The sequence below is a fragment of the Halteromyces radiatus genome (assembly GCF_025201355.1).
Source record: "Halteromyces radiatus strain CBS 162.75 chromosome Unknown BX664scaffold_2, whole genome shotgun sequence".
Classification (NCBI taxonomy): Eukaryota; Fungi; Mucoromycota; class Mucoromycetes; order Mucorales; family Cunninghamellaceae; genus Halteromyces; species Halteromyces radiatus.
This window is the reverse complement of record NW_026251688.1, coordinates 2,958,207-2,978,285: the sequence shown is the minus strand read 5'-3', so window position 1 is coordinate 2,978,285 and position 20,079 is coordinate 2,958,207. Positions and strand designations below refer to the sequence as shown.

Below are 20,079 nucleotides of genomic sequence, written 5' to 3'. Positions count from 1 at the left end.
TATGGTGTTATATTGTCTCCTTTACTAGTAAGGTACTCTTTTTTTTTTTCTTTTCTTTTCCTTGTTCTCACCTTCTATTCGTTTCTCTATTTTCCATTCATTCTTTTATTTTTCTTTTTTTTCTTTACACCTCATTCTCTCTCTTCCTGCCTTTCCTCCAATAAGTTTAGATGATCTTTTTTACTTTACATATATGGATGGGCTAGACGACTGGGTCAATCGGGTGGACACCGCCACAGAATTCGGCTAAATGGATGCACGATCGAACTAGATGGGATATATGGACCGGATCAATTGGATAGGCCAACAAATTAACCGGGATAAAGATGTATCTTTTTGGTAATCTTTCTGAATTTATTGGTTTCACTCTGTCTCCTTTGCCTCCTATTATACTGATTCTTTCATGTGAACGGTAGTGTTAATATTGATATTTTGTATATAGTCTGTTCTTATATTAATAAACTCATATTTATATGTCATTATCATCATTATTGTTTTTATTTTCATTGTCATCATATCAAGTATTCTCCATATTTATTATTTAATCATTCAACTATTCCATCCAACATAATTAGATATTGCTACAAACAAGAGTATCTCGTTACTGTTATGAGAGCTATCAAAAGTATGATCGTTATCACCATCCTCTTGAAAGCTGATTCTATTCGTTGTTTTCAGATGTCATATCGACTTCATAGGATGTGGCAACACTTTATTCTATAATTTTTCACTGCGAAAAAAATATGTAGCACTTCTTCTCGGGGCCTACTTATTTTCTATCGACGGTATTTTCACCCCATTTCGGTGGTTGAAAAGAAGAAATGGAAAAATGGTTAGTGTTATGATCAACTAAACATTATTTGTGAACGTGCACTTACCAAAAAAAAACAAGAAGACCCTCCGGCTCTGAGGCACGGTCGCCACGCATCAACCCATCCAGGATGTGCGCGACGCAAAAGGATAGTGTAAATATCATAATGGTAAAAAAAAAAAAAAAAAAAAAAAAAAAGATCCAGACAGCAAGGAAGAGAGACAGACAGCAAGGAAGAGAGACAGACAGCAAGGACAGACAACCAAAGGCACAACGAGACCAAGAACAACGAGGAACACGGGGAAACAAGAATCACAAACAAGGATGAGAGTGTTCTGTTGCGTGAACCAGGTGAACGGAAAGAAGAAGATACCAATAAGGAAGCAGCCAAAAAGAAGCAAATAATTTTTTTTTTTGATTTTTGGATTTTGAATTTTTTTTTTTTTTTGTGTTTTGTAGAAGAAAGAAAAACAAAAGAAAGGAGAAAATAAAAAAAAAATGTCTTTTATATTGTGTTTTATGTCTAATCCCATTGAAGCTATCAAATAATGATTATTCTATGCGATCAAGGAAAATCAACTCCGCGAAAAAAGGCTCAAATGCTCGTATCTTCTCTTTTCTTTTCTTTTTCTTTTTTTTTTTTTCTTGTTGTTTCCATTATATTCTAATTGTATAGTATCTGCTATTGGATAATAGAAGGTTGGTGTCTTTTGGTCGTTTTGTTATTGATGGTAGTGAAGCAACCCTTTTGTTTGGTAAGTTATCTCGACTTTTCTATGGACTCTGCCTGTTTTTTTTTTTTTTTTTTCTAATTTACTGTACACATTTATATGCATAGAGAACGTTTAAATGGGTACAGATCAAGATCAACTGATTGAATATACTATTGGACCAACGTGATGCGTTTGTAGTACGATTTGACTCTATATGAAAGCAATACTAAATGTGCAAAAACACCTCTGGTTGAACTTCGAAAACGACGTGAGTACGTTAACTCAATTTATATTCATCATTTATCAAAACGTTTGGTTTTCTTCTTTTTCCTTTAGAGATTGCAACTAATATTGAAATGACTACTTTCTTGCCGTCCTCTTCATCAACAATCAAGATATCAGGATGTGAACCAGAAATGGAACAAACTCTCAAGGATGCACCCAATATGCAAGCAAAGTGTATTATTATGGCAGGATTCTTTTTTTTTTTTTTGGAACAAACCTTGTAAGAAGTATTATTTTCAAGCTGATGGTGATCTGATGTATTTTTTTTTTATTATATGATACTTTTTTATACAAATAATCTGTATCTTACCTGAAGTTATGATTGCTAGTTGTTGTCAATATGATATAGAGGAATTCTATGGGTCAAATGATTGTTATTGAATCAAGTTGGAACGCATTGTAGAGGACAAAGCCGATGGCGTCGAAGCTGATATTACCCACAGTTTACTGAAGCTTGTGAAAATGTGATTAGCAAAAAGGATCAATGCCAAGGGTAGTTTCTGCATCAAGGCACTTCCAACAATGGTTATACGTCTTATTTGAATTCCTGCTGGTCTTACTACATTCTCTTCTCTGCCTGCATCTACGACTATCAACAACAACGACAATCGAATACAATTTCTTGAAATGCACCCATCAGGTTGGAAGAGCACTTCGTTTTATTTTATCTTTATATATGTATATTATTAAGTATATTATTTCAATAAAATGCTGTATAGCAAACTTTTTTATTATTCAATCATTCAATCTACCCATCCATATGTCTATTTATCTGTTATATCCATATATAGTATCAGGTAATGGTATGTTACTCGATTTGAAAAAAAAAATCAAAGTATATGTATTTTATCTATTTATGTAATGAGCTTTCTTACAATGACACTGGCATTCACCAGTGGACCATGCTGTTTAGATGATGGACTCCCGCATGAACGTTTATGCCTGACCAGGAATTGAATAAATTCACCCAAAATGGTGAAGCCTTTTTATTTTTTTTTCTTTTCTTTTCTTTTTCTCTTCCATTGACTTTTTTCTTTATGGTTTTATTATATACATTAGTGTAGTCGTTAGATTACATACTTTTTTTTATTCAATAAAGGTTTTATTTTATTACAACTATTTTTATTACATATAAATGGGGTCATCTACAAGATGTATTATATATGTATGAATCATTCTTTTTATTTTTTATTACACGCTGATACGACATATGTTGTTATTTATGTAGATATCACTATAGTAAAGAAAAGGAAAATATAAAGAAAAACAAAGAATAGAAGAAAAAAACGTTTTTAGAAAGAGTATCACTATTTATTTCACAAGTAGTGTGGTTTGGTGACGAAGTCATTGGTTTGTCGTAGTAACTAATCTACAGTAAAAACTTATATCGAAATGAAGAATATTGGAATCGTATCGTTTCTCTTATCTATATAAAAAAAAAAAGTAAAATAAAAAGGAACGCATTCACATATAAAAAAAAAGGTACATTCGAAGATGGAATCAATTGCATTGACATGTAATGAAGTGATTTCAATAAAAGTAAAGTCTTTATTAAATAAAAGTTTAACTACTAAAGACTAATAAACACTACTAAAATGATATACTAACACTAAAGTCAATACAAAAAAAAAAAAAAAAGAAAAGAGAAGAAAAAGAGTGCAAGAAAAAAAAAAAGGAAGGGTCACCCTTAAAAAGATTTCGGATAAAAATTTCCCGAAGCCGCCAATTTAGCGGATCTAGCTTATTGGATAAACCTTTTTTTTTTTCTCACCCCTCTCATACACTCTTTCTTTTCTTTCTTTCTTTTCCATGTTTTCGCGTTCGTTTTACAACACCATTCACTCTTTTCATAGATCCATTCGTTTTTTGACTACAAGTTCAATAGCCAAAAAACCAAACTATGCATTTGCTTTTGATATTGATGGTGTCCTTTTGAAGGTAAATGAAAGAACAGTAGATAATGCCTTTACTCCTATTTTTTCTATATGAATTATAAAACCTGTCCTTCTCTTTTTATTATTAATACTATTATTATTGTATATGATAGGGCAAGAAACCAATTGCCGAGGCAAAATCGTAAGATAAATCTATTTGAAAAAAAATAACAGGGTACTTACTACTTTTTTTTTTTTGTTCCCTTGGGGTCATACCATAGAGCTATTCAACTGTTAAATGGTGACAATCCTCAGAATAGGTAATGATAATAGGATATTTATAGAAAGTAACAAGTTAGAGTCCATTTGAAAAGGTTTAATTTTAATGTTATATAGACGTGTCCCTTTTGTATTACTGACCAATGGTGGTGGGATGACGGAAGCAGCAAAAGCGAATCAAGTATCTAACCTTATTGATGTAGAGGTAAAAAAAAAAAATGTTGAGCTAAAAAACGAATTATTCATTATATGATGTCAAATAACGATGATGTTTACTATAGATTTCACCCGATCAAGTGATTTTGTCTCATTCTCCTATGCAAATGTTGACCAAGAAATACAAGGAAAAACGAGTACTCGTGGTTGGTGGAAAAGGCAAGATATGTGCTGATTTGGCTAAAGGGTATGGATTTGATAATGTAGTAACTCCTCAAGACCTACATCATTGGAATAACTCGTTATGGCCTTATAGTCAACCCAAGGACATCACTGAGGTAAATTAGATTCAATGTACTATACGTAGTAAAGATAATGATTGTGATATTGACGACGTTTATATTTTATGTACTGGTAACTTACATGAAAGGCTGCTTATCAAGATTACTCGACATTACCCATCGAAGCGGTGATGATGTTCCACGATTCTTTTGATTGCAAGTACCTTCTTCTAAGCGGATTGATCATGAATGACTAACTTCTTTTTTCTTTTTATTTTTAGGGGGCCGTGATCTTCAAGTGATGCTAGACGCTTTGTGCTCTCATGATGGAATCATAGGGACGATGAAAAAGGACTTTAGTACTCAATCCATGCCTGTCTATTTCTCCAACGTAAATTTATCAATTAAAAAAAGAAAAAGTTGTGATATTATCATCAACTCACTATAATCTTTATTTCCATTATATAGAATGATCTGGTATGAAACTAATAGGAAAGACAATCAAGAAATAAGAAAAAATGAATGACCCTTTTTTTTTTTTTTTTTTTTTGATATTATCTCTATTATTTCAATAGATCTGGAGCACGGATTTCCCAACCCCAAGACTTGGACAAGGTGCATTCAAGGAAGCATTGGAAGGGTTATATAAGGCATTGACAGGTGGATCACTAATATCGGAATCATTTGGCAAACCACATGGCGCAACCTACTTTTATGCAGAACGAGTAATTTCCCGTCATCATCAAACACTCTATGGTGAACCATTTGTGCCTGAGCATGTTTATGCTATTGGAGATAATCCTGCAGCTGATATCAAGGGGGCTAATGCTCATGGATGGTCAAGTTTATTGGTTCGTACTGGTGTACATACTGGTCCTGGTAACTCTCAAGAATATCCAGCAGATGTAGTATGTGACAATGTCTTGGATGCAGTAAGATGGGCCATCAACAAGGAAGAAAGTAAATAGTTTATATTTTGTATCAATAAAAAAAAATTTGATGTCTTTTTTATTTGTATGTAATAGTTGTTGTTGCAAAGTTTTATTTGATAATACAATGTTGAAAAAAAAAAAGAGGATGCTGAAGAATCAAAGGAATAATAGTACTATATGATAATTGGTGTCTTGTGGAATTGGAACTATGTAAATAAAAATGAATGTGCTTTTGTGTGTGTGTATATATGAATATAATAAAAGGAAAAAGAATCTAACTATGTAAATCAAAATAAATCTAGTTCTTGGAGAGGAATGGTAATTCTACTATTTTGGATCCATTCTTGACATCCTTCTTCAATCGTAGCCATCTACCTAATCGTAATTCTTGACCCAGACCAATGACCAGAACTGTGCGATTTCCAGGCGAGATGGTTTTGATTTGTAAACTATTGACAACACCTTTCACCGCGAGTTGACCTACTTGAGTAAATGATTTGTTATCTGCCGCGATTTTCCAAAACCGTATAAAACCATCCCAAGAGCCAGAAACAAACAAATCAGCATAATGCAAACTGGCAATAGCTGTGATCCAAAAGGGAGTATCGATGGTTTGATGATCGTCGAGATTTTCATAGGTTTGAATGCCATGTGATTGATTAGAGGTGAAGACTGGTTTTTTACGATTAATGTCCCATAGAGAAATGACGCCACTATCGCCACCGGTAACAAATGTGCTTTCATCGATTTGAGCAAGACAATCCAAAGATCCTTCCACGTACAAAGGCCTGTTGCTTCCATCCTTATTCTTTGTTGATACACCACCTCGATATACTAATTGTGATTCTTCTACAATCTTCCACAATCGAGTTGTCTTGTCCCGTCCACCTGTAGACACACATCGTTCGCGACCAAGGGTATCGATAGCTGTGATTTGATCTTGATGTCCAAATAAAGTTTCAACGTATGACTTTTCATCAATATTCCATACTTTGACTGTTCTGTCGTGAGAGACTGAATATAATTGATTGTGACCTTTGCGGAAAACCACACCCTATTATTTCCAAAATATTAATCAGTATCCAATTATTATTTTTTTATTATTATTATTACTATTTCCTTACCGAAACAGCATCACGATGTTGAGTGAAAGTAGCAATATGTTTGTCTTCCTTGATAGACCAAATATTGATAATCTTATCCTTTCCACCACTTGCTAAATATTGATTATCTGAACTTGTTGCTAAGCAGTAAACATGATCCGTATGACCTAAAAAGTTCTTAACACCTTTACGTCCACCTGGAAACACATGTAACTTGTTTAATGTTTTTGCATCCCATTTAATAATAGATCCATCCTTGGAACCAGAGTAAAAGTATAATCCATTATCAGTAAGTGCCACTGCCGTTACTGATAATTGATGTCCACGTCGTAATGGAATAGATAATTCATTCAATGCTGTATAATCGAACTAAAGTAACAAATATCTAGTTAGTCCGTCTACTTCATTATTGGTTGTCTATAAAACTTACTCGATCGGCAACACGTCGATGTAATTTACCAGCTGCTTCATCCTAAAAAGAAAAAAAAAGAGAAGGATAAGAAAACAATTATATCCTTTAAAATAGATCTTTCATGGCCCTGAAAACTTACATCATCGTGTCTTAATCGTTCAGCGATCAAATCTCGATCTAGATCAGCAGCATCGAATCCGCCAGCGAAATCCTCTACAAAAGAAAAAAAAAAAAAAAAGAAAAGAAAAGGAATTGAGTATGATTGAATAAAAGAATAAATAAAGTCTATTCTTTTGAAAAAAAAAATAGATTACCCGCTAGATCGTCTTGAATCTTGTCCAAATATGCTTTAGCCAGTCGTACCCGTTTTTCAGCTGCAGTTTCTTCCAGTTCTTCTTCTGATGATTCAACATCACTAGCTTCTAGATCTAATTCGTCGATATTGCTAGGACCATTTTCAAGAGATGCATCTTCGTCGTCGTCCTTGTCTTCGTCCTTGTTGTTACTTGTCTTGGACTGTAAACGGTATCCTTTGTTAGAGTCGTTGGATCTAGAAGTAGATCGTTTGGGTAAAGTAGAAGAAGAATTGTTATTATTGATACCGTTAGATCGTTTTCTTTTCTTTGTGGTGGAAGTTGTGAAAAAAGCGTCTTTCATAGTTGACGTGAGTAAAAAAAAAAAAAAATATTGAAAAGAAAGAATGAAGAAAAAAAGAAAAAAGAAAAAAAGGGAAAAAAATAAAAAAAGTTTCGGGGCGCAACCAGTAAGGAAGAAAAAGCCACCTCGAGAATATGTAGTGGATCACGTATTCATTCCCCGTCCTCTTCTTTTTCCCTTTCGATCTTTTTTTTTTTTGTTACTTCATTTTATGCAACAATCACCTCCTCAACCTGAATATATCTTTCGTGGTCATCAAGACGATGTTAATAATGTACACTTTTTTAATGATGACAAATATATTATTTCTTGGTAAAGGAAAAAAAAAAGAAAAGTTCTTTCTTTTTTTTTTTTTAATAGATTTCTTTTAGTGATGCAAGTGGTATAATTATTGTCTGGTTATTTCAAACAAGAAGGCCTCTTTTCCAATGGAAAGCACACTCAGCACCTTGTTTAAGTGTTCATGTGTATGACCAAGATAAAGTAGTAAGGTAAAAGGGAAAAAAAAAGAAGTATATCTTTCTCTTATTATTATCTCAGTTCTTTTTTTCCTTATTTACACTTTATATAGTCAGGGTCGTGACAATATGATCCATGTATGGCAACTTGATTTTAATTCTAATGATTCACCACGATTGGTTGATTCATTACCCTATGATTCCATTACTTATTGTCAATTATCACTCACAAAAACCAATGGTAAGACTTAAAAAAAGATATTAAGAAGGATATTGATGATAGGGTAATTTGTATAGGTGACACAATGATCTGTTTCCCTTCAATAGCAAGCCCTTTTCAGGTATATATCTACATATAAAAGAAAAAGAGATTTTTTTTTTTAAAAAAAAAAGAAAAATGTACTGACTTGAAACTTAGATGGATATCTACAACCTTACAAAACGAACATGGGTAATTCAAAATATTGGTGATCAAAATAATGAACAAAGACGAATTTGTATGGCTTTACAATTTATGGAACAAAAATACCCAATTATCGATATTTTAGCAGGCTACGAAAATGGTACGATGGTATTATGGCAATGTCATTTAGAGACAAAGAATGTCCGATTAGTATGGCAGATGCATTGTCACGAAAAACCAGGTAATACTAACTATAAATAAAACTAAAAGTGGTACCAAAAGATAATTAATGATTATTTTTTTTTTTAGTATTATGTTTGATAGGATCAGTCATAGAAGGCTATGCATTATCAGGATCACTCGATAATCAAGTAATAAAATACGATTTAACAAATGGACAAATCATCAAGAAAATCAAAACAAAGAAATCAGGGACAGCAAGTGTAGCCTTAAGAAAAGATAATAAGATTTGGGCTACTGGTGGTTATGATGGAAAGTAAGATATATAAATATAAATGATATTGATTTGAATCAATTGACCTTTTTTTTTTCTGTTAGCATTCGAGTTTACTCTGTCAAAACAATGAAACCTTTGGCAATCTTATCATATCATCGTGATAGTGTATATTATGTGGATTTTGCTAAAAGTTGGATGATAGGTCAAGATAATGAGCAACATTGGTTAGTAGGTTGTTCGAAGGATCACCGCATCAGTTTATGGCAAATTTATTGAAGTTCCGCTGATAAGGATAACGTATTGATAGATAGATGCTGTAGATAGATGAATAGACTATATGTTTATTGAAAGTTTTTATTTTTATTTTTTTTTTATTTGTTTGTATCTTACTTTTCTTTTTCTCGAATGAATTACAGTATGTTGATCATATACCATTATGAAATAAAGAATTTTATCTGATTTCTCTTATATATCCTCGTCATCATTTTGGAAAAGAAATGATCAGCAATGACTCTCTTATCAATAGGATACACGTTGTTTTTTGTCAGTTTAGGTGCTTTTTTTTTTTTATTTATCTATCATTCTTTTTTTTTTTTTTAATTATATTATTTCTGTTATCTTTTTTTTTTCTTATATAAAGATATTTATCGTATGAACTTTTTCTTTTTTTTTTCTTCTTCTTCTTCTTTTTCTTTCCTTCTTAAACAATATCATTGATGGATAAGAATAATTCAGATCATTCACAATATTTTCCAGGAGATATAGCTTGGGTATTAGCATCAACAGCTCTTGTATGGTTGATGATTCCTGGTGTGGGATATTTTTATGCTGGAATGGCTAGAACTTCTAGAAATGCATTAGCTATGATTATGTGTAGTGTTTTATGTTTGGTGGTAGTCACTTGCCAGGTAATTCTTTTTTTTTTTTTTTAAAAAAAAAAGGCGCTGTCTAAAAAAGGAAAGGATCAGATAAAAAATAGCGGGAAATATCTTAACTCCTTTTTTTTTTTTCTTTTTCTTCTTCTTTTCCTTTCAGTGGTTTATTTGGGGTTATAGTCTTTGTTTCAGTAAAACAGCTTCTTATTTTATTGGCAATCTTGATAATGCTTTACTTCGTAATGTACTAGGTGATCCTTCCATTGGAAGCGAAGATATTCCTGATCTCATTTTTATGATCTGTAAGTTAAATAATATATATATTATTTAATCTTTCAATAACAATATTTTTTTTTTTTTTGTATATAGTTCAATGTATGTTTGCTTCTCTTACACCTGCTTTAGCTATTGGATCAGCTGCTTCAAGAGCACGTTTATTCCCATTAATAGTCTTTGTATTTATCTGGTCGACTTTAGTTTACGATGTGATAGCGTGTTGGACATGGAATCCTAATGGATGGAGTTACAAACTTGGCGTACTTGACTTTGCAGGTGGAACTCCAGTTCATATTACTAGTGGTTTTGCAAGTTTGGCTTATGCTTTAATTATTGGACGAGGTATAACAGATGGACAACAACAACAACAATTGTATATTAGCAAACCACAAAATATGTCAAATTTAATCACAGGTTGTGCTTTTCTTTGGTTTGGATGGTTTGGTTTCAATGGTGGATCTGCTCTTTCTGGAACTTTACGAGCTGGTATGGCTGTATTGGTGACAAATCTGGCTGCTTCCGTGGGTGCTCTTGCATGGATGGGTATGGATTATTGGAAACAACGAAAATTTTCTGCTCTTAGCTTTTGTTCAGGAGCTGTGGCGGGTTTGGTGGCTATTACTCCTGCGGCAGGTTTTGTTGGACCTGGACCAGCTGTTGCTATTGGTTTTCTTGCTGGTGTTGGATGTAATTGTGCTGCCCATTTGAAACATTGGTTGAATTTTGATGATGTGGCCGATGTCTTTGCTATTCATGGTGTTGGTGGTTATTTAGGAAGTGTGCTGACAGTAAGTGATATTTATTTATATGTATATTTTACAATCAAATAATTTTTTTTTTTTTTTTTTTGGTTGATAGGGTGTTTTTGCTGAAAAATATATTGCAGGATTAGATGATATGGTAATCGATGGTGGGTGGCTAAATCAAAACTGGATACAAGTACCTCATCAAATGGCCGATGCCACTGCTGGTGCTTGTTGGTCGTTCTGTATGACTTACCTCATCTTGCTAGTGATGGATCGTATTCCTGGTTTATCTATGAGAGTACCTCGTGAAGATGATATTCAACAATTCCTCATCAATCAAAACAATCAAATGAACCATGATAACAGCAACAATGCCATCAGCTTCTCATCAGATCAAAAATCGGATCATCATCTCTCTTATTATCATATTGGGAAAGTCGTGACCATCAATCAAGAAACTGGTGAACAAAGGATAGTTAGAGATGATATGATTGAAATGCAACGTCAACAATATTAAAGAAACTCCACTATCAACATGTATTTCAGCTCATTATATCAAGATCTCTTTCGGTCTCTCTTTTGCTAGTGTATATACCCCTTCTTTTATATATATATATTCTTTAGTTGTACTATATCATTTAATTTTATATTTGTCTCTATTATTCATTTCTTTTTTATTATAATAAACTCTCATTTATAATTCAAGATGCGGGAATATTCTGGATGGACGAATACGATCAATTATTATTTTTACTATCATTCCTAATCAATTACTGGTTTTTTCCATATCTATTTTTTTCTCTTTCTGCATCTGATTAGAGAAGATTTGTTTGCATTGGATTATATTTGCGGTGATTCTTTTTTTATATTAAGGAAAATGGATGATTGATGATTAATTAGAAACTTTTTTATTCTTTATTATAGTCTCTTCTTAATGATCATAGCTAAATCAATAATTTGATCCTTTTGAAAGCTTGGCTGTTAAGAGTGATTCAAAACTATCAAAAAAAAAAAAAAGAAGGACCTTCCTTACCATATTTTTCTTTCCATTCATTTTTATATATTCTCTTTTTGGTACAATCAATACCATACAAATCACACTTTTTTATGGCCTGCAAACCATATGATTCAATTACGCAAATTATCTATTCCGCTAAGTCTTATGAAAAAAGAACAGTAAATACTCGACTTTTATACAAGTAGGATAGTGATTATTTTTATTTCATCTTTATTCCGTCGGGAAGACGGACTGGGAGGAATTTTTTTTTTTTTTTTTTTTTTTTTTTACTATTCAGGCTATTTTCCTTGTTTGGTTACTTTACTCTCACTTTCTTTAGCCCGTTTCCTTTTTATTCTCTTCTTTTTATATATATATATATATTTTAATGGATAATCGTTTTACTTATTTTATCATCATCATCATTAAATATGTGTTCTAATCAGGTTATCCTATTATTAAAATAATAGCCAATCATCATCAATGATATGTCAAAGGAAAGTATGAGAGTCTATTGTTTGTCAGAAGTATACCAATCAATCTGGTAATAAGTCTTTCTTTGTGCTACCGTGGGGGAAAATTCGAATTTGTTTTCCGCGGATAATCAGTAGATGATTCATTCAGTTAATAATATATCATGCATGATCCTTATCTTCATTTCTATATATATAAGAAAAAAAAAAGAAAAAAAAAAAAGAAAAAGAAAAAAAAAAAAAAAAGAAGAGTGGTGAAGCTTGTCCTTGCCAAGTTTTTTTTTTTTTTTTCCATCGTAATAAAAAAAGAACCTGGAGTCCCTACGGAGATGACCGGGTTACTAAAAAGGAAAACGGGATACTTTTTTTTTATACGGTAAACTATTATTATTATTATTATTATTTTACTGTTAAATGACAAAAGAAAAAAAATTGCTTTCATCATCATGGTTACACTGTCCCAAATGTTTTCTCAAGTGCATTTTTAGGACCATAATTTTCTTTACCCGAGGAAGACTTTCCTCCCATTGGGAAAGTTTGGGAAATCTCTTTCTCTCTTAAATCTTCAGACACCGACTTTACCCTTTGATCCCTAAAATTATTTTAGTTCAACTGGGAAGAATCTTTTCACTCGGAAAAAAAAATGAAAGGTATGATCAAGTATATATAGTAATAATGATCCCTCTTAATAAAGAAAAAAAAAAGAAAAAAAGAAAAAAAGAAAAACAAAAAGATCATTATATTATACTCAGGAGTAAAAAAAACAATGAGATTCCTTATCTATAAAATAGATAAGATGATGATGATGATGATGATGATGGGGGACTTTGGATTGGAAATGGAAAGCATCCTAAAAAGGAATGTAACGGTTGCGGTAGTTTAATAATATGAACCCTTCTGTCCCTAATTTTCGTACAAGTGGTGGGAACTGGGAAGTTTCTTTTTTCTTTTCTCTTATTTTATATGCTCAATAAATAATAATTGATGATCATCTATCATGAGAAGTTAATATTTGGTATAACTAAATCATATATTATATAGTTTTACTATCTTTTTCTTTTTTTTTTCTTTTGGGTAACAATAGAACCTTCCTTCCCAGAACAGAAAGGTCATTTCCGAGGTATGTATGATTCACTCAGTTTACCAGTTTTCATCCTCCGAATCACACAATTTCAAAAATAAAATCTTTTTTTTTCCCTTGCTCCCCTTTTTCTCCTTTCTCTTTCTTTTCATTCCCCCCTTTTTCTTCTTCCTTTTTATGTTGACTCATACATCCCATAAATTTATTCACTCACCCAAACCAATGTTACCACAAAAACGACCTTTACATCCTCTTCAACAAGACTTGACCTCATTCAACTTGGAACGTGTCATACAACAGTATGCAACACAACCTGACTTATTAGAACTCATCCTTTCCAGCAAGGTAGAAGAAGATCGTCGACGTGCTGAAGAAGCCAAATTGAAACGAAAAGAAATTGATTATATTTTACAACAACAACAAAAGTCAAAACATAACGATGAACCAGAAAAGGAAACTGATATTACTTTTGGTACTCGAACACAAAAACGACGATTACCTTCTCCTCCTTCACCCTCTTTATCTTCTACTACTTCTTCAACACCTCCTGCTACTCTTCAACCTTCTTTATCTTCTGATTGGTCACCACCACCCCAACAACGATCAAATCACTCGATCGAGTGGCGTTCATCTTCTATTATTTTACCACCTTTGACATCATCACCTACATCTTCTTCTTCCTCCTCATCATCATTTTCTCCGCAACTTGGCCCTGTTTCTCTTCCTCATACTGATAGTCTACTCAAACCTTCCATTTATCCTTCAGTAAAGAGCCCCAAAAGGTAAAGAAAAAAAAACGGAAAATAAAATATCTGTGACAAATGATACTAATCTTTTTTTACCCCATTCTTTTCTTTTTTTCTTTTTTTCTTTTCTTTTTTTTTTTTTTAATTAGATTATCAGATACATCATTCAACGCTAACCGAAAAAGTCTGACCATAGATCACGAGGAAATGTCGTCGTTAGTCAGTCATCATCATCATCAAGATCAAACTCCACCTTCTCCACCTAGTGAAAAGTATATTGATTCAACTACATCCTCCAAATCTACAGGAACTCCCATCAAGCGAAGAAGAAGAGAAATGCAAGCCATCACCACTATTATTGAAACCAAGGAATTCCCTTACAATGATGATTACTTGTGGCGCAACAATGGTAATACAATTCACAAGAAAACTGGAAACAAAAGTATTTATTACAAATGTGCCAATAGTCAACAGGTAAAAAAAAAAAAAAAAAAAAGGACAAAATAACAAAAAAAAAAAAAAAAAGAGATTTTAATTGATCTTTTTTTTATTATTATTATTAATCTAGGGTTGTCCTGTGAACAAGACATGTACTTTACGCCAAGATACTGGAGAATATCTTATTAAATATAGAGGAACTCATCTACCTGAATGTAGTACGATTAAACGGATCAATGAAGTCCAGTAATTTAGCAAACCATCGTTTAGTTTTATCTATTCTCTCATTCCCCTCCTTCCTTTTGAATATACCCTTTTACATTATTTGTTGTATATTAGTTTGTTTCTATATTTGTAAATACATTTTTGATGATGAAATAAAAAGAATGTCTAGTCAATCCACCAATGAACCAATGATTCTATTTGATATCTTTGCTTATTCAACCCATTGTGTTACCCAGATTTTTTTTTTTAAGGTTCATTTTTTTTTTTTTTGCGGGAAAAAGAGTCAACTTGTTCTACCGATCAATGTGGATTTCTCACGATTCAAACAAAAAAAGAGGCCAAAAAAATGGTATTTTTTTTTCGTAGGGACCTAAGGGTGCATTGAATTTCAACCTCAGTGAGTGGGGTAACTCAAAACATGAGAACATGGAGTTTAAAAGTCTCTTTGTTCTCTTTATGGTTGGACACTTGCCGTTTCAAGAAACATTCACAGTAAAGATAGAGGAAAGAAGGATGATTGGATAGAAACACCACTTGATTTGAAAAGGAAAAAAAAAAAAAAAAAAGAGAAAAGTATATATGGTCCGATTGATCGGTCATTCTACATTGAAAGAAAATAGAATAGCTCATTGGAAATACAGTGTTTTCAAGGTTTTTTGTCGGGTCACAAGAAAATGCTTTTCGTGATGTTATCAAATAAAATATCGTACTTTCCCAAAATGAATGGCGCATTACCACTTTTTCAGATATCGCTCCAGAGATGGCGGTAGAGTACATTAAAAACACACAACACATTGATGATAACTTGTTTATTAATAATAAAAGACACAAAAGAAAAGTAACATAAGCTTTTCATATTTTTAGCAGCTTTGGGTGTTGTCCATTCTTTTTTAGGTATCAATTGATTGATGATTCATAATTGATGATTCATGATTGATGATATGTGATAACGGATGATTGTATATTGGATGATTACAGGATGGATGATGGATGACTGTATGATGGATGATATGTGATAATGGATGATTATATGTTGGATGATTGTATGATTGTATGATGGATGATTATAGTCAATCACAGTACAAATTTCTGCTAAAATACAAAATACTTCATTCTAGTTACCTTCTGACAGAACAACATTTTCTTTTTCTTTTCTTTTTTTCTTTGAAAAATGTCAAAACACTCTTTTATCAGCCAACATGATAAATCAATATAATAATAATGATGATCACCTATGGAAATTAAAAAATGGCAATAATAAGTATCCTGTGCACAATCATACTATCATTTAAAATAGAACAACTAAAAAAAAGAAATCTAGTAATTAAACTAAAACACGACAAAAACAAGTCAGTATCATGTATCACTTAGTACATGGATATTGTAATAATAGAACTTAATGTGAACATTTATATAATTAACTTTATTATAAAGAGAGAAATGTTGCTAACACTAAAAAAAAAAAAAAAGAAAAAAAATGATGAAGTAGATACTAAAAAAGACAATGATAAATTAAATACAATAGAAAGAGAGAAATGTTGCTAATACTAAAAAAAAAAAAAAAAATGATGAAGTAGATACTAAAATAATAAAGTAGATACTAAAAAAAAATGATGATGAATTAGATACGATATAAAGATAGAAATGTTGCTAATATTTTAAAAAAGAAAGATGATAAAACTCGCTTACATCTTGTCTCATCATTTTATCTACTAAAATTAGCTCATAATTGCAAGGGTGATTCATTTTCTTATAAAGGGATCCCTTTGATTTAACTTTTTTTTTTTATTTCTTTACATTATATTCATCTTTTTGGCCTATCTGCCTGCTTTTTTGTCTGCCTTCTTTTTGTTGATCTATCTTTTGCTTTACAAGTATTCTTTTATCGTTCAACAATCTTTATCTGTACCTCAATTGACCTGCGTTTATTTTGTTTTTGGGCTTGACCGTGGTCGCTAATGCGCATTTGCGTGGTTACGGTCAGCCTTTTCTTTTTTTTATAACAATTCCGGGATGGTTATCGCCATCCTACTTTCGCTACGGCGATCTCGTTACACTTGAATGGTAAGCTAGTGAAATATTTTTATCTGGATAAGTATTACTCATTTTTTATTTTTTTTTTTATTTTTTTATATGTTAACTTGGTGAACTCAATTGGTGGATTTCCTTTTTTTTTTTTTGATTACTCTTTTTTTCATGATATCTATTTTCTTATATTCTCTATTTGATTATGCGACAATTATATTTTTTTTCTTCTGTCATTTATTTTCTATCCTTACGATATTTTATTTCCTATTTTTGCGCCATCTTATTCTTTGAATTCCGTCATTTATTATTGAATAAAGTGTAAATATGTATCTATATATATATATATATCTCATCAGTAAAGGACGCCAATCATCGGTTTACTTTTATCATTAGTAAATAAAATATCAAATGAATTAAATATAAAAAAGAAAGAAAGAAATAGGATACAGTCATGATGTAGGAATCAAATAAGAATATCTATGATGAGAGTATGTTTATTACAAAGAGTGAAAATAAAATAAAAACAAATGATAATGTGAATCTAAGTGAAATATGCTAATCTAAAAAAAGGGGGGCGAGGGAAGAGAGACAAAATAATTTAATGTATCAATCAAATGAATCATTTATAATCGACGTGGTTTCGCTGCCTTCTTTGCTTTCTTTGCTGCTGATTTTTGATTTTTGGCATCCTTGATATAATCTTCATCTTCTTCCATAGCTTGACGTCTTCTACGTTTTTGTCGACTCATACCATCATATTTGCCTCGTTTGATTTTCTAACAAAAAAAAAAAAAAAAGAGTATGAATATCATTTCCCGCCTATTCCTTTTTTTTTTTTTAAAAAAAAAAAAATGCTTACCTCTTTTTCATTTTTGACTTCTTCTTTCTTTGTTGACCGGTATTCCAAAGGTGTATTTTCTTCTTGAGATTTCTTCTTTTCAGCTTCAGTTTGGAACCATGTTCTTGCAGGACGAGCATAGATTTCCTTTCCATGAGCCAACAAGTTTTCAGATTTACGAATTTCCATTTCAGCTTGACGTAGTGCACGTTCTTCTTTTTCTTCTTGTAAGACTTCTTGGATTTGTGTTGATAGACTTTCTACCTTGGCCTTGTATTTTTGGATGGTATCAGCAGCAACCACACGATTTTTCACTTGATTAGAATTGGCAGATTTGATAGCCATCTTGAGCATCTTACGATCTTGTTCACCCACTAATGTTACAGATCTATTCAAAAAAAAAAAAAATTAATAAATGATCAAATCCAATTTTCAATATGATATATTTTTTTTTTTTACCGTCCATTTCGACCAGCACGAGCAGTACGACCCACACGATGAAGATATTGAGCAAATTGAGTAGGCATATTATAATTGATGACAGTATCAATACCCTTGATATCCAAACCACGAGCAGCCAAATCAGTAGCTAATAAATAATCAATTTCAAGATCACGGAAACGTTCCAAGGATTCCAAACGTTGTTCTTGAGTCAAATTACCATGTAATTCACCAGCATTCAAGCCTACCAAACCAAATAGGATTTTCATTTGATGAGCAGCAGCCTTGGATCGGAAGAAGATGATCACCTTTTTCTTGAATGTTTTTCGACATAGGGCAAGAAGAATGGCGGATCTATCAGATTCACGGTTGGCGCGGATACGTACAAATTCTTGAATCAAACGACTAGCTGCTTGATTACTCTTATCCACAAATAATCGTACAGGGTTTTTGAGTGACATTCGTACTAGTTGATCTACATTATCTGTCATTGTTGCTGAGAATAACATGGTTTGACGTGATTTAGGACATGATTTGATGATTTCACCTAATTCATCTGCGAACCCATCTTCAAGCATACTATAATAAATGAAAAGTAAGTAAATATATATATATATATATATATATATATATATATATATATATATAAATTCTATTTACCGATCAGCTTCATCCATAACGAGAATTTCACAAGTATCTAAACCAAAGCCCATAGAGTTTCGAATATGATCAATCAAACGACCAGGAGTGGCCACCACAACATCAGGTTTAAGTTTCAAATCTGCTTCTTGTTGTTTAACACTGAGACCACCAACACAGAGAGAAAAAGTGATATCGGTATAACCTGCCAACTTGACAGCCACACTATGTACCTGAGCAGCCAATTCACGAGTAGGACATAGAATTAAGACTCTTGTGGAAGCTTGTTGTCGAGGTCGGTATAGGAGACGTTCCAAAATAGGGACAATAAAGGCAGCTGTTTTCCCTGAACCAGTAACAGCACCACCACAAATATCCTTACCAAGAAGAGCCACAGGAATAGTACGTGCTTGAATATCAGTAGGTTTGACAAAACCCAAATTGGCTAATCCTTTCAAAATGGGACGAGATAAATTCATAGAAGAGAATGATTGATGTTCCTTGGGTACATTTTCTTCTTCAGGGGCAAAATAAGCTTCCTTGCGCTAAAATATATATATATATATAAGAGTCAGATTTGATTTTTTTTTATGCAACTTGTATTACCTTGCGATCTTCTTCATTTTCTTGTTCTTCCTCTTCATCACTATTATTCATATTGGCATCATCTTGATCTTCATCTTCGGTATCCGTAGCACTACTACCTTCCTCTTCTTCATCGTCATCCATTGTTTGTCCTTCTTCTTCTTCTTCTTCGACACCAGCACCAAATCCATCCGCAGCAAGATCATCGTCATTATCATCCACTAAATTTTCTTCATCATTATCATCATCTTGCTGATTGTCATCTAAAAATATAAGTAGATAGTAAAAGTGAATAAAAATAACAAGTACGAATTTTGATAATGTTACCTTGTTTCATTTGTTCTTTCTTTTTCATTTCTTTGACTTGTTTTCGTTTTTTGGAAATAATGTCATCGATAGAGGTACGTTCAAGATTCTAAAATAATAATAATAAATAATAATTAAAAAAAAAAAAAACAAACTTTTGATCTAAAATCATTTTTTTGAATGTTTATATAATTACCTTGTTTTTTAACATGTCACGAGCAGCAGTAAAATCCCAAGGTTTAGCAGGACCCATTTCACCACCACCATCAAGAGCAAATGTGAATCGATTATCAAAATCTTGATCTTGTTGTTGTCCTTTCTTTTTATTGTTTGTTTTCTTTTTTGTTTGTTCATCATCCGAGAAAGTTTCTTTTTCTTCTTCAGGTACAACGATAGTTTCGTCATCGTCATCTATAGTCATAATAAAGTCATTGTCGTATTTGCCCATTTCTGTATACAATAGATCTTTTTTAAATTTAAAAGGAATAAAAAATAAAAAAAAATTCAACTAAAATTTTAATAAAAAATAAAAAAAAATTCAACTAAAATTTTTTTAAAACTGGA

At 32.0% G+C, this 20,079-nt stretch overlaps 7 protein-coding genes across 7 annotated transcripts; 5 read left to right on the top strand and 2 right to left on the bottom strand.

The window, feature by feature from the left end:
- Positions 1–326: 326 nt before the first annotated feature.
- Positions 327–2,352, top strand: BX664DRAFT_312118 (uncharacterized protein; the record flags this gene model as incomplete). The annotated part of the gene is made up of 10 exons (XM_051542592.1): positions 327–412; positions 576–680; positions 750–832; positions 893–965; positions 1,011–1,162; positions 1,508–1,566; positions 1,650–1,664; positions 1,723–1,792; positions 1,861–2,029; positions 2,289–2,352. 10 exons carry the CDS (start codon positions 327–329, stop codon positions 2,350–2,352), a joined length of 876 nt encoding a protein of 291 aa, XP_051403501.1.
- Positions 2,353–3,586: 1,234 nt separating this feature from the next.
- Positions 3,587–5,683, top strand: BX664DRAFT_76233 (HAD-like domain-containing protein). Its single transcript, XM_051549730.1, has 11 exons — positions 3,587–3,747; positions 3,857–3,885; positions 3,965–4,003; positions 4,080–4,167; positions 4,244–4,456; positions 4,549–4,615; positions 4,681–4,790; positions 4,868–4,876; positions 4,975–5,359; positions 5,425–5,541; positions 5,634–5,683. The coding sequence occupies exons 1-10, from the start codon at positions 3,619–3,621 to the stop codon at positions 5,460–5,462; spliced, it is 1,107 nt and encodes a 368-aa protein (XP_051403500.1). The 5' UTR covers positions 3,587–3,618; the 3' UTR covers positions 5,463–5,541; positions 5,634–5,683.
- On the bottom strand, positions 5,403–7,516 carry BX664DRAFT_356523 (WD40-repeat-containing domain protein). Its single transcript, XM_051547893.1, has 5 exons — positions 7,161–7,516; positions 6,986–7,059; positions 6,865–6,906; positions 6,456–6,803; positions 5,403–6,385 (listed from the first exon to the last, which is right to left on the bottom strand). Exons 1-5 carry the CDS (start codon positions 7,501–7,503, stop codon positions 5,630–5,632), a joined length of 1,563 nt encoding a protein of 520 aa, XP_051403499.1. The 5' UTR covers positions 7,504–7,516; the 3' UTR covers positions 5,403–5,629.
- Positions 7,517–7,685: 169 nt separating this feature from the next.
- Positions 7,686–9,275, top strand: BX664DRAFT_325969 (WD40-repeat-containing domain protein). The gene is made up of 7 exons (XM_051544128.1): positions 7,686–7,815; positions 7,875–7,994; positions 8,075–8,202; positions 8,259–8,302; positions 8,380–8,605; positions 8,674–8,860; positions 8,923–9,275. The coding sequence occupies exons 1-7, from the start codon at positions 7,715–7,717 to the stop codon at positions 9,095–9,097; spliced, it is 981 nt and encodes a 326-aa protein (XP_051403498.1). The 5' UTR covers positions 7,686–7,714; the 3' UTR covers positions 9,098–9,275.
- A 251-nt stretch (positions 9,276–9,526) lies between these two features.
- Positions 9,527–11,373, top strand: BX664DRAFT_275876 (ammonium transporter AmtB-like domain-containing protein). Its single transcript, XM_051541306.1, has 4 exons — positions 9,527–9,729; positions 9,857–9,998; positions 10,066–10,760; positions 10,831–11,373. Exons 1-4 carry the CDS (start codon positions 9,538–9,540, stop codon positions 11,233–11,235), a joined length of 1,434 nt encoding a protein of 477 aa, XP_051403497.1. The 5' UTR covers positions 9,527–9,537; the 3' UTR covers positions 11,236–11,373.
- A 2,118-nt stretch (positions 11,374–13,491) lies between these two features.
- BX664DRAFT_347253 (uncharacterized protein) lies at positions 13,492–14,703 on the top strand (the record flags this gene model as incomplete). The annotated part of the gene is made up of 3 exons (XM_051547541.1): positions 13,492–14,051; positions 14,165–14,489; positions 14,584–14,703. 3 exons carry the CDS (start codon positions 13,492–13,494, stop codon positions 14,701–14,703), a joined length of 1,005 nt encoding a protein of 334 aa, XP_051403496.1.
- Positions 14,704–17,156: 2,453 nt separating this feature from the next.
- Positions 17,157–20,051, bottom strand: BX664DRAFT_356520 (P-loop containing nucleoside triphosphate hydrolase protein). Its single transcript, XM_051547892.1, has 7 exons — positions 19,712–20,051; positions 19,537–19,624; positions 19,231–19,472; positions 18,646–19,169; positions 18,004–18,564; positions 17,566–17,932; positions 17,157–17,482 (listed from the first exon to the last, which is right to left on the bottom strand). Exons 1-7 carry the CDS (start codon positions 19,961–19,963, stop codon positions 17,330–17,332), a joined length of 2,187 nt encoding a protein of 728 aa, XP_051403495.1. The 5' UTR covers positions 19,964–20,051; the 3' UTR covers positions 17,157–17,329.
- Positions 20,052–20,079: the final 28 nt, after the last annotated feature.